This window comes from Drosophila subpulchrella, chromosome 4 (genome assembly GCF_014743375.2).
Source record: "Drosophila subpulchrella strain 33 F10 #4 breed RU33 chromosome 4, RU_Dsub_v1.1 Primary Assembly, whole genome shotgun sequence".
Classification (NCBI taxonomy): domain Eukaryota; kingdom Metazoa; phylum Arthropoda; class Insecta; order Diptera; family Drosophilidae; genus Drosophila; species Drosophila subpulchrella.
In genome coordinates, this window is record NC_050608.1 from 1,801,068 (window position 1) to 1,818,680 (window position 17,613).

At 36.7% G+C, this 17,613-nt stretch overlaps 1 protein-coding gene and 1 long non-coding RNA gene across 2 annotated transcripts in view; one reads left to right on the forward strand and one right to left on the reverse strand.

Moving 5' to 3' along the window:
* Positions 1–3,543, forward strand: part of LOC119558613 — a 5,460-nt gene extending 1,917 nt beyond the window's left edge. Inside the window, exon 3 of the long non-coding RNA XR_005220323.1 lies at positions 3,211–3,543. This is a non-coding gene — a long non-coding RNA (uncharacterized LOC119558613). The remainder of the gene's footprint in view (positions 1–3,210) is intronic.
* Positions 3,544–8,541: 4,998 nt separating this feature from the next.
* LOC119555650 lies at positions 8,542–16,605 on the reverse strand. Its single transcript, XM_037867267.1, has 5 exons — positions 16,492–16,605; positions 11,524–11,909; positions 9,634–9,817; positions 9,055–9,573; positions 8,542–8,999 (listed from the first exon to the last, which is right to left on the reverse strand). Exons 2-5 carry the CDS (start codon positions 11,901–11,903, stop codon positions 8,709–8,711), a joined length of 1,374 nt encoding a protein of 457 aa, XP_037723195.1. The 5' UTR covers positions 11,904–11,909; positions 16,492–16,605; the 3' UTR covers positions 8,542–8,708.
* Positions 16,606–17,613: the final 1,008 nt, after the last annotated feature.

Here is a 17,613-nt window from a genome sequence, read left to right on the forward strand (position 1 = left end):
CCGCCCAAGCCGGTGGCGCTCACAATTTTCATGCTGGATAAAAAATTTTAACTGATATGTATTGGTCTTGTCAATACCTATCGATTGACCCAAATTTTAACTTAAATGTATTGTTCTCATCAAAACCTATCGATTGATTCAAAAAAAATTTGCCACGCCCACTCTAACGCCCATAACGGTTAAATCTGTCTACCGCCGGTAGGTGGCCCATTTTAATCTCGCTTTGCTGCTTGCATATCTCCATTTCCCTTTCGTCCCTTTAGTAACGGGTATCTGTCAGTCGAGATACTCGACTATTGCGTACTTTCTTGTTATACCCTTGCAGAGGGTATATTGATTTCAGTCAGAAGTTTGCAACGCAGTGAAGGAGACGTTTCCGACCCCATAACGTATATATATTCTTGATCAGCATGACTAGACGAGTCGATCTAGCCATGTCCGTCTGTCCGCCTGTCCGTCCGTTTCTACGCAAACTAGTCTCTCAGTTTTAAAGCTATCGGGCTGAAACTTATATATTTTGCAGGTAGTATATAAGTCGGAACCAGCCGGATCAGACAACTATATCTTATAAATCCCATAGGAATAATCAAAAAAAAAATTTTTTTAAATTATATCTTTGGTGTTTTTTAACATATTACCTTCTTTCCTTGAAAATAACATTTTTTAATTAGTTTTGAATTTCGAATTAAATTTTATCAAAATCGGAAGACTACATCATATAGCTGCCATAGGAACGATCGGAAAACTGATGGGAAAATAATATGAAACAAATTATAGCTTCGGTGTTTTTTGACATATTATCTTATACTATTTTTGTGTTTTTAAATTTAATAATTATAGCTGCAAGGGTATATAAGCTTCGTCTTGCCGAAGCTAACTTTCTTTCTTGTTGGACATATTATCTTTTACTATTGGGAATATCATTTTTTGTATTTTTAAGAATTTCGAATTAAATTTAATAATTATAACTGCAAGGGTATACAAACTTCGGCTTGCCGAAGTAACTTCCTTTGTTGTTTTATATTGAAGGAACGACCCGGATCGGACAACTATCACTGTAGACGGCAGTCCACGTAGTAACGAAGCGCACTAGGAGAGTGTGCGAAGTCGACTTCTATATAAGCCGCAGAATTGAAAATCTGCAGTGATTGTCCGATCATAATAAGTGATACGTCAATCAAAAGGTATCGCAAGCAATAAAAGGATTGGATAGCAAGACTTTAAGAAAATTAATTGGTTTGGGATAAAGAGCGGTTAAAGTGTAGAAGTGCAATTTTAGAAAACTGGAGCTGTTGGGGCTGGTAGGGACAAATGCCCCAGTTTGGCCCTAGTTGTATTCACCGATACATTTGTTGAAATCCGATGCTCCGTTCAAAAGTAACTCCAAAAACAAGATTTTGGCGGACTTTACAAAATGTTATTTTTCTGTTTGTCAGTTCTTGTGTCTGTCTCAGAACTTTGTTTTATAGTCCTGAAAATTTTAGATGGTGTTGTTTAACACCATGAGCTTTATATAAGATACTTTAGCTCAAAACCTTTTGAAAAACCACTTAGTTTGAGCTATAAATAGTTCAATATCGTAAGCCCGTATTATATATATATATATAGTTAGTCTAAATACCATAGTTAACATATTATAACCAAACGTTATCTTATCCGATTTTTTTAATCTTTTTTATTCTTCAAAAGCGGGCTTATCGATTTTCGTTTAAACTTTAAACTGTATGGCCTTGAGATTCCTCAGCTTTTAACATACTTGGACTTTTGTTGTTAAAAGGGACGTTTAAAAGTTATTAATCAACAAAAATGGCCACATTTACCAGTTTAGAACCACTAACGCTGCCTGTGCGTTGGTTCTGGTCCTGGAGACATTTAAATGGTGTTAAACAGACTAATATAAAAAACGTTATGCTTTTAAACGACTAAAGCTACAGACTATTACTATTAGTCGTTGAAAATGTATTTTAAAATATTAATAACGACGCCTTCACGGAAACTGTCTCAATGCAATTGATTCTCAAAAGCTGTGGTGCCGTTTTTCTTTTTCACATTTTGAAGTTATGTAGATTCACAAATTTTAACTAGGGGACGAGGTTGTCACACTTGTCTCACGGGCAACCAATGTGGAAGCATGTGCCGCCCTAGTTGTCCACTACTAGAATCATATGGCGATCAACTCAGGAAAGCTCAAAGAAATGGTTACTTTAAAGACATGTAACATAACCCCTACTGGCGGCCTACAGCAGTGGTCGGCACACACATACCATCACAAGTTTGCCTTGTATTAGTGTGAGTGTAAAAAACACGAAGTTGGCGCGCAGCGAGCTGAGGCCTGACGTTTCTCTGTTTTGCACTGAGAATCTTTGCCGGAGCAGCAAAAAAGCGCGCAGAAGCTGATAGAAAAAAGAGCCGAAGACCCACGCCGAAATCATACGAACATCTACGTTATACGTGAGCGAGCAGAGGATGGGCAGAACACTTCCCTATGCTCGCTCACTAGATAGGCCGCTGCCGACCCCTGGCCTACAGTATTGTTTTGTGTCGTGCATGAGACGCTTTATTCGAATGGGAGACAAGTCAGCACATACGCCTTCATAGACGACGGATCTTTCCTGACTCTGATCAATGAACCCGGCGGCTCTAGGGTTGAAGGGACAACGACAACCACTCTGCTTGCGGTGGACGCAGACATGCATCGCCCTATGAATCCGTAAGAGTGTATCTGTAATCCTCGTGTGCCAGCATGACCAAACATTAGATGTCAATCACCTGAAGAACAAGTCCGAGCATCTAAGGCACTGACCATGGCTACTGCGGGGCCCAACCGAGGCTGTTGATCGGCTTTAACAGTTTATAATAGGAGGCGAGTTTAGTTTGAGACTTGTTAATAGCAAGTCGGTGTTCTTCCAACATAAAAATAAGATTGTAACCAGTTTAAAAATAAATTAAAAAACGTTTTTTTAGGTTTTTTTTTGTCCATCATATACACTGTTACGCAGGATTCCAGTTACGCAACTTGGTATCCAACTCCCGAACAGTCCTCAAGGCATGATTAGATATCGTGTATCCCCACGATAGAAAAAAAGGGGAGGTGCCGCATGGGAAGCGCGCAGCTCCACTAAGCGGGAGTTTTTAAGCATGATGATGTCTATATACGATCCGCTTGGGCTCATTTCATTCTTTATGATGTACGCCAAAACTATATTTCAGGAGATTTGGCGGTTTGGATGTCATTGGGACAACCCAATACTGGACCCGGAATGGATCAAATGGGAACACTGGCCTCAACACATCCCCAATATTGAGGAAGTGTGCAATACTACGTTCGCACTCCAATAAACTGCACTTTTAATTCAGCACCAGTCTCGTCGGTTTTCGTGAGTGATGTCGTTGGCCAGCCTTTTGATTCCTGCCATTCGATAAGCCAATGGCTTCCGCCTCTGAAGTCCAGTGTGCGGGTTCACTTCGTAGCCTCATCTGCTACATTTTGGGAGGTAGGAACCCAAAGCTGCGGTGTATGGCGATAGTGATTAGAACGCTGGAAGGCATAAGTGCCTTTCCCTGTGGAAGTAGTAGACTCCACTAAGAGAATCATCTGATTGCGGAGAGGATTCTATGTTCAGACGCACAGGCCCAGCAAAACAAGGAAAAGCGCGCCTTACAAACTGGGGACGTTCATCGACTGTAACGGTTTGTTACGACTTCAAAAGGGCACACAAATGGGAAGCGGCAAGGATAGAGTAGTTCTACCTGGTGGAAGTCACATCACACAGCTTATTGCGGAGCTACACGGAAAACTTCTGTACGCCAACCACGAGACCCTGATCAACGAGCTACGCCAAAGTTTCTAGATCCCAAAGCTTGGGCCAACTGTTGCACGATTACGTCGATCCTGTCAAATATGCAGGTTACCACAGATGACATCGTCCATTCAGTTACACAGGAGTTGACTATTTTGGACCTCTTCTGGTGACGGTCAGGCGAAGCTCGGAAAAGAAATATAGAGTATTGTTTACGTGTCTTTCCACTAACTCCTAACTCCTAACTACTCCCTAACAGCCGATTCTTGTATTTCAGCAGTGCGAAACTTCATAGCCCGGCGGGTATAGACCGTGGAACCGTAAAGGGACAAAGGCACCAACTTTCAAGGGGCTACTACCGCACTTCGAGGGGCACGTGAGTTTAGCTGTTTGGTGCGATCAGTGAAGGTTGCCCTGATCTCCATTTTACTTTGCGCACGACCCTCGGGTCGTAAACTCACGGCTGCTCACCAACATCTTTTTAAAATACGAGAATAAAGATCAAGTGGAAGTAACCGCTATGAAGTCCACTATCGAAGGAATGCTGCTTAAAAGAAGCTGGATGCCATCGAAGAAGCTTCCGAATATGTTCTGGAGGCGGTGCTTTCTGAAATAAAAGGCTCTATATCAAACCCCTGAAAGCAGACTGGCTTAAAGGTATACTTTGAACGTGAAGCTCAGCACAGATGGCCAGAACAAGTCCGGGGTGCTACAGTGAAAATGACCTCGGGTGTACATATACGTGAGACCCGCGCTGCTCAAACTTTAGGCGGATTCTTGTGCGATTCTAGAGAATCGCTGAAGCGAACAGCTGATCGTCATATGCAAACCGATTCCGAAGGGAGATAACGTGCAAATTCAGTTTCTTAAAAAAAAAACTGGTCACAGGTCTTGCCAAGAAGGACATAAGCTTGATGTTACTTCCCTAAAAAAGAGCATAGCAATATTTCCTTTCAAGAAGATATCAATTGCTGGATTCCTAACCGTTGGAAGGCTCATTGAGCCTGCACCAACAATCATTTAAGCTCGTACAGAATACTAAATAAAAACGCTGAAATACTGAATCGATTTGCGTGTGCGGTCCCATTTTACCCGTCTTTTACCGGAAGCCTAGTACTCAGATCGGCTAAGAGTTTCTCTAGTTGAAAAATCAGATTCTTTGTAGTGTGACCGAAGTATTCAAAGTTCACCAGCAATGCGTAGTCTTACTGTAAAGCAGCTGGGTTTGATTTATTGATGAACGAAAAATTGAAGGATTTTAAAAAGATGAATAAATGGAATGATCTACGAATGTTTTTATTTATGTAAATTAGTAGTTTAAAGTTTCCTTCTCGTCCAACGGATGCTTTGCCAGCTTCCCCGCGCCATCGGCACTCCAGTTCCGAATCCCAAAAGTCATATTGGACCTTAAGGAAGTGGGAGCCGGATTTGGAACGGTGTTTTTCCGTTGATGCTGGATCCTGGCAATGGCTGGTAATGGCACCTCCAGCTGTCCCTTAGTGGGCGTCCTTTTTTCCTCCACGCTGTAGAGGGCAACGGGCTCTCGATCTCCGAGAGTGGAGATCTTATTACTGGTGATTCTGATAAAAAGATACCTCTATTAGTAAAACGTAACCAAATTCTTGTGTCCAGAACTTACTTACATTGCGAGCGAACTCCCACTCGGCATGATCCTTCCCACTGAAATTCTCTAGTGAATCTCCTCCCGCACTTAAACTAATCTGCGGATTTGCCCTGTTGTGGTATTGCTTTCTGTCGGTGAAATACACACAATAACGATATCGTTATAATATTGCAATTTAAGTATAACAACTAAGTTAAGTCAAGTGCCTGCACATTTACAAACAAGAAAGGCAAGCCGAAGTTTGTATACCCTTGCAGTTATAAGAAATAATCAATGTTAGTAACACCATGCTAAATTCATAGAGATTGTTGCTAGCTTCAGTGATATTTGTGTAAAATTAAATTCGTAATACTGAAAAGTAAAAATATTCTATATCCCAGAGTGAATGAAAATACGATCAAAATCAACAAAGAAACATTTTTTAAAAGTAATTATTTCATTATTTCTCTGACTGTTTCTTTGACAGCTATATGTTAGAGTCGTCCGATTTGTATTTAATTAAATTCGAAATTCCTTAAAATACATAAAATGATATTCCCAATAGTATAAGACAATATGTCAAAAAACACCGAAGCTATAATTTGTTTCACATTATTTTCCCACCACTTTTCCGATCGTTCCTATGGCAGCTATATAAATAGTCGTCCGATTTTGACAAAATTAGGATCGAAACTCAGAACTAATTAAAAAATGTTATTTCCAAGCGTAGGAGGTTATATGTTAAAAAACACCAAAGATATAATTTTTTCGGCTGGTGCCGACGAAAGTTTCAGCCCGATAGCATTAAAGCTGAGAGACTAGCTTGCGTAGAAACGTACGGCCAGACGGCCATGGCTAGATCGACTCGTCTAGTGATGCTAATCAAGAATATATATACTTTATGGGGTCGGAAACGTCTCCTTCACTGCGTTGCAATCTGACTGAACTGAAAACTGACCCTCTCTTTTTCAGTCACTAAATAAAATGTATTTTTAGACTTGCAAAAATTATTGGATCATGATCAGCAAAAAAGGAGCCTATAAATAGTACGCTACCAGTTCTTGATACATGTTACTTTGCTGCTGGCGTTTATCGATGAATGAAATATCGATGAGAATTAACAGAATTGTTATTAAGCAAGGTAGGACGCTATAGTCGAGTGCCTTGACTATCAGATACAAATTAATCAGCTAAAGGGGGCAAAAGGGAGATGGTGGTGCGGGGAGATGCGCAAGCAGCAAAATGAGATTGTAATGCGCCACCTGCCCGCGATGTCAATATATGGTTATGAGGGCAGACAGTTTTAAGCGATATGGGCGTTAGAGAGGGCGTGGCAAACTTTTTTTATTTCAATCAATAGGTATTGGCGAGACAATAACTTTAGTTCAGTTAAAATTTTTTTCTAGCATGAAAACTTTTGTTGCCACAGATTTGGGCGGTTTGTGTGCGTCAGTGTGGGTGTGGTAAGCTTTTAAAATTATTTTCTAGCATGAAAATTGTGGGCGTCAGTTTTGGGAGTTAGAGTGGGCGTGGCAAAAATTTGTAAGGTTAATCGATAGGTGTTGACGAAACCAATACATTTCTGTGGCAGAGACAGCTTTAAAACTGAGAGACGAGATCGGGTAAAAACGGAAAGACGGATAGACAGACGGACATAAATAAATTGACTCGTCTAGTGATGCTGATGCTGCATTGTAAACTACTGACTGGAATCATTATGCTAAAAACTATCTTACGCCCACATGACCAAATGTTGTAATAGCCGCTGTGTAGCGTGCATATCTTCATCTCCCTTGCACACCCATTAATGGGTATCTGATAGTCTATTTTTTTATTTTTTTTTTTTATTTTTAAAGCTATCGAGCTGAAACTTTCTTAAAAGTCTTATTTCTTTTGCAGGTAGTATATAAGTCCCATAAGAATAATCGGGAAATATAATTTTTTTAGATTATTTCTTTGGTGTTTTCTAACATATAATCTCCTTCGAATATAATTTTATCAAAATCGGACGACTATATCATATAGCTGCCATAAAGTATAGCTTCAGTGTTTTTTAACATATAACCTCCTACGCTTGGAAATAACATTTATAATTAGTTTTGAATTTCGAATTTAATTTTATCAAGATAGGACGACTATATCATATAGCTGCCATAGGAACGATCGGAAATTTGGAGGGAAAATATAATTAAACAAATTATAGCTTCGGTGTTTTTTGACATATTATCTTATACTATTGGGAATATCATTTTTTGTAATTTTAAATTTTATAATTATAACTGCAATGGTATACAAACTTCGGCTTGCCGAAGTTAACTTCCTTTCTTGTTTTTCTTTTGCAAATCGGATGATCAGACGTGGTTTTAAGGATATATTTTCTTTGCTAATATTGCTTAGTATTGTCCCTATATTAGGTTCCGCCTCCCACGATTTATCACTATTTTTCCGTCCTTACAAATCGACCCAGTCTAATATATGTACATAGCTCCAATGTAGCTGATCCAATAGAAATGACGTACAAGGGTATATCAACATCGGCATGCCGAAGTTAGCTTTCTTTCTTGTTCAAACAAAAGTAAACTCCCTGGATTTTGTTGTGTCGAGTCCAAAATTACCTCAAGTTTTTTACTGTGTTCTCGCCTCTAGTCAGTTTTATTTGGTTCCGATGAAAATTTTGTATTGTTAGTTACCGATGTTTCGGCTATTGCTCTCTTATTTTATGAGTTCCCTTTACTTGAACTAATTGCTCTAAGCCAAATTACATTTTGATTTCGCAAAAAGCAATTAAGATTAGTAGATCCCTCTTTTCTTCGGAGTCATGTAATTCTGTCATCGCCTACTTAAAAAGAATATATTATATTGGATAGTGCTATGCGAATCAAGAAGGAGAACGCACTACCGGCCAAGTGAGGAGTTCAACTGTGTTGTTCCTAAAGAAGATATCGTCGTGTTAGTATCTGTCATCAGCAAAGCAATCGACTGGGCACCAACACTATTGATCGAGACAACATCAGTTGGTTCTTGCAGAGAGAAACATGTAACTTGCAGAACATTTGTCCGTGCTAATTAGACCCGTTACACAAATCTCCGAAGTATTTTAAATATATACACGTATTGAAAATCAAATATAAGGCTCATCTTGTTTTAATTTATTGAACTTGCTGTGCAAAATAGTACCTTACCAAAACATGTATTATTTCTCGATTACGTTAACGAGAACAGCATGCCGATGCCGATACCACGAGTAAAACTAACGCGTTTATATAATGCTCAGATACATTTGGAAACTGGATTGCACTTGGATTTTAATAGTGCCTAACACAAACATCAAGAAGGTTATCTAATATATCATCGTTTCGGCTAAATTCAGATCTATTATGGAGGTAATGAAACTGTTCATCAATGCTGTCCACTAGGGGCCGGAAGTTAGTATAATCATAACTAATTCTTATGTTGCACGGATGGCTAGGACTGGATACATCATTTGTTATATTTCTGTCTTCTATGATAGCTGTATTCGATGCAAACACAGGAGTCGTATCCGAATAACTATTTATGTTATTGAATGTACAAAAATCGTCTTCTCCAGATACGGGCTAGAATGTATATTTAAATTATTTTTAATCTTTTTATATATAGTATAAGTCTTACCGTGTTGATACCATCTATCCTGTGGGATATGAAGCAGCTTAGGCTTTGAGGCTCTGCTATGAATTCTCCAGTGCTTACTATAATTGTGTCAAGCTTTTTTTGAAAAATATCCTCTTTAATCGTTGTTTGTATTGGACATTTTTCATATTGATTTTCATTTAGCTTATCGGTAGTACCTTTATCTAAGAACTCCGTAAAGTTATCATCCGTGAGCGTTGACGATATCTTTTTTAAAGTATTTGTTTCTGATATTTCTGACAAGCTATTTTTATTAACCTTTTTAGCAAATCTTGAAAAGCATGGCTGAGATGATTTAGCTTGCTGCTTATGAGTTAACTGATCATTATGGTATTTTGCAGTCTGATTAAGTTTTGAATGACATAGTTTTCTATTACGAATGCGTTTTCGGTCACACTTTTTCGGGTCAACACCCAACTCCCAGTAACCGCCTTTTCCTTTTTCTTCTCTTTTTCTGTTACGAAAGCAGTGATGCAGTGATAAGTTGTGCCTTATAGAGTTCTATGTAAGGTTTTAAAATTAATTAACACAATCTACAAAATACGCTTTAAAAGTACTTACATTCCATTTCTTTCGGACTCTAAAGAATGCAAACTTGGCCTCTATCCAAGCACATAATTGTTGTAAGGTTATGCGACCATTTTTAAGCATAGCCATCCCAATTATATGTGAGTAGTTAAAAGGTGGTTTCTCAGTCACGTCGGTTTCATACTTATTTGCAAACTTTTCGTATTCTGTTAAATCCCTAATAAAATAAAAGAAAATTCACAATTCTAATAGAATACAAGGAAGATCGCTATAGTCGAGTGCCTCGACTATCAGAACCCGTTACTCAGCTAAGGGGAGCAAAAGGCAGATGGAGATATACAAGAAGCAAATCGAAATTGTATAGCGCCACCTAAACGAAATTTCAATATATAGTAAAGTGGGCGGCAGACAAATTTATGTATTATGGGCGTTTGTGGGCGTGGCACATTAGCGTAAGAAACGATGCTAAGGAATCTAAGTCTGAGACTCTAGCTTTGATAGTTTCCGAGATATCCGCGTTCATATGGGCGATTTTTTTAAGTTTGTGAATGTTGTGTGGGCGTTAGAAGGAGGAGGCAACATTTGTGTAGGTCAATTGATAGATATTTACGAGAGCAAAACATTTAACTAAAAATTTTCTTAAAACTTTTGGACCCGCAGTTTTAGACGGCTTGTGGGCGTTAGAGGGGAGGTGGCATATTCGCGTAACAAACTTGCACTGCGTACAAAGCTTAGGAATCCAAATCTAAAATCTTAAATCGGAAGTATCTAGCTCTATAATTTTCGAGATGAGATCGTTTACACGGACAGAAGGACTACACAGAGAAAATTATGACGTTCTCAAATTAAGTATTTGTACTCTCAATTTGAGGATAACTCAATTTTAGTACTAAATTTTTGGAAAAAACTCATGTTGAGAAAAGCTGCACTCATTTTAAGAAAAGAACTTGAATTGATCACAAAATTCTAAGTTTGAGAAAATATGCTCTTTATTTTCCAACGAGGGTAAGTTTTTAATTTAAACTGTATGTATAATGTGCTAAATAATGATACAGTAAACAAACATTGCAAAATGATTGCCACAGCGTGTACATCAATATGTACATACATATGTGTGATTTTAAGTGGCGTGAAGCACGTGTCTAGTTTTGTTAGTTTCTATGTACATTATACATACATACATAAACATATTATTTTCAAAATGCTTTCAAATGTACATTTAATAACATTTTAATTTTATTGTTTCATGCTTATATAAGCATATATTTTTACAATATTTGCTAACAATAACGGTTTCTTTTTCAGCCTCTTTGCTCTTCGCTAGACTATACAGCTAAAGGAAAAAATATCATAACCTAGAACATGGAACACAAAGTTAAATAAAATATAATATGTATGTATATATATAACTGTAATACAAAATATAATGAAAAAAATATTTTACCCTTTTTTCTGGGAGTGGGTGGAACGGGTTAAAGTACAAAAGTTCTTCATTTGAGAATTTAGAAGTTCACTATCAAAAACTTGTTTCTCATTTTGAGCGCTTAAAATTTCTCAGTATGAGAAAAGGGGATACTCCTTTCTAAAATTCAAGCTAAATGATTTCTTAAAATGAGTGCAGTTTGTACTCATATTGATGAAAAATGTTCAAAAAAGAGCAAAAATGTACTCAATTTAAATACAAATTTTTTTGAGAAATTTGTACTGAAAGTGAAAAATTTTGTTCATGCTGAATTGTTGAGTACAATTTAAGTGCAAATTACTTGAATAATTATCTCTGTGTAGAGATCCTGGTCAAGAATTTATTTACTTTAAAAGGTCGGAGACCCTTCTTTCTACCTATTACATAGTTCTCGCCAAATAAAATATACCCTTTTAATCTACAAGTAATGGGTATAAGAAGAAAATTCCGAATTTACATACCTTTTTACTTTGTTGACAAATATTTCAAAGCGTTCTGATGGAGTTGGTCGTTTTGGTGTTGTTTTCTGTGCTCTCGAGTCTAGGATTACCTGCAATTTTTTAACTGTGTTTTCGCCTCGAGTAAGTTTTATTTGGTTCCGATGAATATTTGTATTGTTAGGTACAGGTGTCTCGGCTTCTGCTCTTGTATTTAAAGTTTCCCTTGTGCTTGAATCAATTGCTTTCGGCCAAGTTAAATTTTGATTTCGCAAAAGCCAATTAAGATTTGTTAGCTCGCGCTCTTCGTCGGACTCATCTGCTTCTTGAAAGGAAGTGGTGTCTTCTTTATTCGATTGTATCAGAGCATTGCTCTTAGATAAAAAAGTATCGGGGTCTGTCATCGCCTACTGTTGTGAATAACAAAAATTATTTAATTAAATATATGTGAGGTAAACTGAACAGTTGATATTCTTAGCTGCCCATGTTTTTACTAAGTAGTTGATCGCACGTTGCGGTTGCTTTTGTATTCAGTATTTAGAATATGGCATATTTAGTGTGCATGTATGGTACATTTAGCAGAATTTAAGTATTTTATGAATTATTTCCAGATTTAATTTTTCATTATTATTTTTCATTCATTAGTCTTTTTTGGATAAACCTTCTCCAAGATAAAAACAAGAAAGGAAGTTAACTTGTATACCCTTGCAGTTATATTTATTACATTTATTTCGAAATTCTTAAAGATACAATAAAAATACATTCCCAATAATATAAGATAATATGTCAAAACACACCGAAGCTATATTTTGTTTCATATTATTTTCCCACCAATTTTCTGATCGTTCCTATGGCAGCTATATGATATAGTCGTCCGTTTTTGATAAAACTAAATTCAAAATTCGGAACTAATTAAAAATGTTAGATATAAAGATATAATATTTTTTTTTTTTTGCTGATCACTCCTATGGGAGCTATAAAATATAGTTTTCCGATCCGGCTCGTTCCGACTTACACTGGGCGGCATATGTATTTTGACAAAACAAAAGTTAAGTATACTCATAACTTGAATTTACTTCTTGTAAACTATAGGCATCAATGGAAAGGTAATTTCAATGCCGTTTGAATGATACAATACATTTCTTAACCCATTCAGTATTTATTGAAAAGGACGAATTTGTGTAAATCAACTTTTAATTTTTTTTGAAAACTTTTTTCCTCGACTTGAAAACTTAAATTTTTTGATGCAAAAAGTTTTTTTAAACAAAAATAATAGTAACTGCAAAAAGAATTTTTCAAAAATCATTTTGCTTATATTTTTTATGATTTTTTGAAAATGGTTAAGAGCAGGCATTTGAGCCACATTTTTCTCATTTTCATTGTCACCTTCAAAAAATCATAAAAAATATAAGCAAAATGATTTTTGAAAAATTCTTTTTGCAGTTACTAATAATTTTGTTTAAAGAAACTTTTTGCATCAAAAAGCTTAAGTTTTTAAGTCGAGGAAAAAAGTTTAAAAGTAGATGTATACACAAACTCGTCCTTTTCAATAAGTACTGAAGAAATGTATTGTATCATTCAATCGGCATTGAAATTACCTTTCCATTGATGCCAAAGTTTACAAGAAGTAAGTTCAAATTATGAGTATATTTCACTTTTGTTTTGTCAAAATACTTATGCTGACCACTGTATATACTACCTGTCAAAGAAAAAAAGACTTTTGAGAAAGTTTCAGTCCGATAGCTTTAAAACTGGTAGACTAGTTTGCGTAGAAACGGACGGACAGACAGACGGCCAGACGGACATGGCTTATATCGCTACTTTATGGGGTCCTTCACTGCGTTGCAAACTTCTGACTGAAATCATAATATCCTCTGCAAGGGTATAAAAATCGGACATAGGGAATAGCTCAGCTCAGCCTCTTTCGGCACACGTCCCTGCAAGCAATAGGGTGATATTTCTATCGCCTGTCGTCCAGAAGTCACTTTTTAGTAACTTCTGCGCGATAGAAACACGATATAACCCATTTTACAAAAACAAAATGTACATAGATCGCGTAGAAGTCACTTCTAAGTCACTTCTGGACGATAGAAAGACGATAGTACACACTTTACAAAAACAAAAAGGGTCGGGATCGCGAAGAAGTAACTTCTAAGATATTTCTGCGCGATAGAAAGACAATAGTGCACATTTTACAAATCGCGAAGAAGTAACTTCTGAGATATTTCTGCGCGATAGGAAGACAATAGTGCACATTTTACAAAAATTAATAAGAAAAAACACGCGATAAAAAGAGGTCGCGGAAATTTTCCGTTACTCCATTTTTTCGGAACATTTTTTGGGTCTTCCTTTTGACCCACGCTATTATTTTTCGCCCGAGCGTCATTTCGTTGCGCGATTTGTCAGTGAACAGTGCAGTCTTTGAGCGTTTTAAAAATATTTTAAAAAAAATATTTATTTGTCCCCCTCAAAAATTGGTGCGAAATTACGTGCTTATCGTGAGCTGTACGATTATTTATTACTTGGCGTGTAACTGCGGAGAAACCCAGCATCCATCGATTCTCAACATATTTCATTGTAAAAGGTAATGTGTTCTGGTTTATTTTTACTTTGACTGAACAAAAAAACAATTTTTGTTTCTGTTTCTTTTAGAAATGGTTACTAATAAATTTCTTATGTCGACGGAGCTGTACCTAAATAACATTGTTCAGCAAAATTTCCTACATGCCAGGGACCGTATATTCAAGCGGACAAACCCGTTATACAAAAAATAAATGCAAAATATTGAAAGTAAAAGAAAACATGTTTTCATTTAAGATTTTCCAATTGGGAAAGACTCTTCTAGGTATCTTCTACAAACATATGTAAAGTCACGTTTGAGTGACTACGGCAACACTTCCAGAAGTTACTTCGGCGATATCGCATTCGGATCGCGGAAGTGACTCCCGTCGAGAAGACACTTCAAGGAGTGACGCAGAGCAGAAGTGACTTCGAGAAGTGACGCCGAAGTCGCACATTTCTTCCCGACGGGAGTCACTACCGCGATCCGAATGCGATATCGCGGACGATCGTTTTCATTTTCTATAAGTCACTTAATAGTGCCTTTCGCGATAGAAAATGTTTGCATGGGTATAGCATATTAAATCAATCGTCAAACGCATCAATAAGTTGGCCTGTGAAAATTATTTATACAATTAAACTACAAAATGTCATTGTATTCCGTACCGACCGCTGTCATATAACGAACCAGATGCCCTTTCTGGTACCATCGACTTGGGTAATGCCAAAGTCACACAACGATTGCTATTTTTGCGTACGCAAATAAAGTTTAATATAACTAAGCAATGGAATAAAATAAAATATTCAAACGTGTCTTCTGTCACAAAGCCCGGTTCTAATTCTGTTCTGTATTTGAAAAACATCGAAGACCAGGACCCATGTTCTCCGAACGCCGACGTTTCTTTCGATAGGAATCCAAGCGTGTTATGTAGGCCGATTTAAATAACTTAGTTGGAGATATTGACTTATTAAATTCTGATGCAGAACTCTTTAAGTCGAGACTAAAAAAAAAACAAGAGAAGGACAACAGACAGACGGACATGGCTAGATCGACTCGGCTAGTTATTCTTTGTAGGGTCGGAAACGCTTCTTTTTACCTGTTACATACTTTCCGACTAATCTACTCTTCGAGTAACGGGTCAAGTTTCACGATTCTACTAAGAGGAGCGCAAGGGAAAGCGACCTTTTCCTAGATTGCAGGGCGCCACCTAGAGGCGATTACAATATTTGGTCAGAACTTCTCAATGAATGGTTGGGATACATGGATATTTATAATCAAAACAAACTCCCGTTTACACTTTAACAAAGTCTTAAAATTGTGGGCGCCAGACAGATTTTAGCGTTTTAGGGGCTTGTCGACGCTAGAGTGGGCGTGGCACACTTTTATAAAATGTCAAGAAACGGGCTTACGCACTTTTTGACCCCGTTTGGTCTTGATTTTTGAACGTTATGAATGGATTTTTACTGGTGTAGGGTAAAGTAAAAGCATACATTTTTTCAGGGAAGTGCTATGCCCCCTCTAACGCCCACAAAACCGATTATAACGCTAAGCATTACGCTTACGTTGTTGGAGATTTTTTTAAAGTGTAAATTGTTATTGATTTTAACGATCAATACGCTTATCAATGATCTGAGAATCGAACAAATCGCATTTCTCGTTTAAAAGTTATGAGTAACTAAGTTAAAAAGACTTCGCAAGATGAGTAGTATCGATACCCTTAGAAAATTCTTTGCACTCGACTAAAGCGTTAGTGGTTTTGTTTGGATCTGAACGAGTTCTCAACATACAATAGTTTTGAAATCAAAGTTTGAGACGACTAGATGCACTTTCTTAAATTTTCTCATTCCGCACACTGCAATGTGTTTTTTTTTAATAAAAATATTTAGTCGATTTTATAATAATTTTTTGTCATAAATGTAGATATTATAACTTTTGTAATTTGGAAACTTGTTTAAAACCAAACAAAACCAATAACGGGTAAAAAATATACATTTAATTTGTAAGTAATTGGTTTTGTTCATTTCCTATTTACGAAAAAAAAAAGTTAGGAATGTTGTTTTTTCTTTTTCATATTTTACCGAAATTATTTATTTATACGTTTTTCACATATGTAGTTCGTATACTTACGAGGTACAACTGACATTATTACAAACTAATATAATAAAAGCAAAAAAGGATGTCGTGCTTTCTCTAAGGCTTTATTACGGGCTTTTAGAAATGTTATGTAACAGAAATTTAGTAACATTGAACAGCGTCAGTTAACCGCCATTTTGAAATAAATAATTTCTAAGAATTATATACTTGGTGAGTCATAATTGGGCTTATCCTTATGTACAAAAATACTTTATTTTGTTAATCCATTTTATAAAAAATGTTATTTTAAATGTACTTATATGCAATCCTTTAATAGTTATTTTTAAGTTATACATTACTTTTATTTCTTGCAGAAACAACTTTTTTGTTTAAATATTTCTGACGAACTGCTTAAAGTGAACTGCACGGCCACTCTCTGCCATTGCACCTGTATCTCTGGTCTATGAGCAACCCTCATTTTCTACAATACCAAAAAAATAATTGTAGGAGGTAAGGCTAGTTCTCTCGGCCTTATAGGGTCGAGGTGGTCGTCGCTCAGGTGGTCGAACACACACTTGGTCAAACGAGTTCATGGTTCAATTTAGTCGGCTACAAGTCTCGAACCGACGTTTTCCGACCAAAAAAGTCCACAAATACCCCGATTTCCAAATGGACAGAGCAACAACCCTATTCTACTATACATTTAATTACCTTTGGTCTGCACACCGTCGTGTGAAATATACCCACCACTATTTGTAAAATTCCTTAACCACTTGCTCCATTGTCATTATTACACCCTTGTATCGTAATTTTAACTAAAAGTTTTGGTAAATTTGTAGTATCCACGAAGCACTCTAACCCTTGGGTTGTTTGTTTAATAAACGTACGTTAATAAATACTTCAGATTATACCTCCAGGATGATTTTTATTTTATTTACCTATTAAGAAATGGGTTTATTCTACACAGGCAAAGTTTTTAAATTCTAATATTGATTATTTGTATTCTCAAAGCAAGAGAAAACGTTATAGTCGTATCAGTATCAGATACCCGTTACTTAGCTTAAGGGAGTGCTAGATTGTACATTCCTAACGGCTGCTTAAGAGTTAGTACTAACACGTTACCTAGCGTCTATATGAATGAAAGCTAGGTGGCGTGTTAGTGTTAGTGCATTTGTGTGCGTAAACCGAAGACGACTGCCGATTGTATGTAGTATTGTAGTGTATAGGTCGTGCTTATGAGACATATACTATGTTTATGCTAAGGGTTTCATGATTTCTTAAAAGCGTGAAATAAAATTTGCTCCTGTTTATGCGACACCGCCGAATTCATGCATTCTATCAATCTCAGCTGACAGAGGTGCCGGACCGGTGGAAAAAGGTGTTAGCGATTATTAAATCGACTATTTTTTCTCGATTCGCATGAAATAATCTTGCTAGTATTAAAGATAAAGTATGTGCAAGCCAGTATAACATCTTTTTAC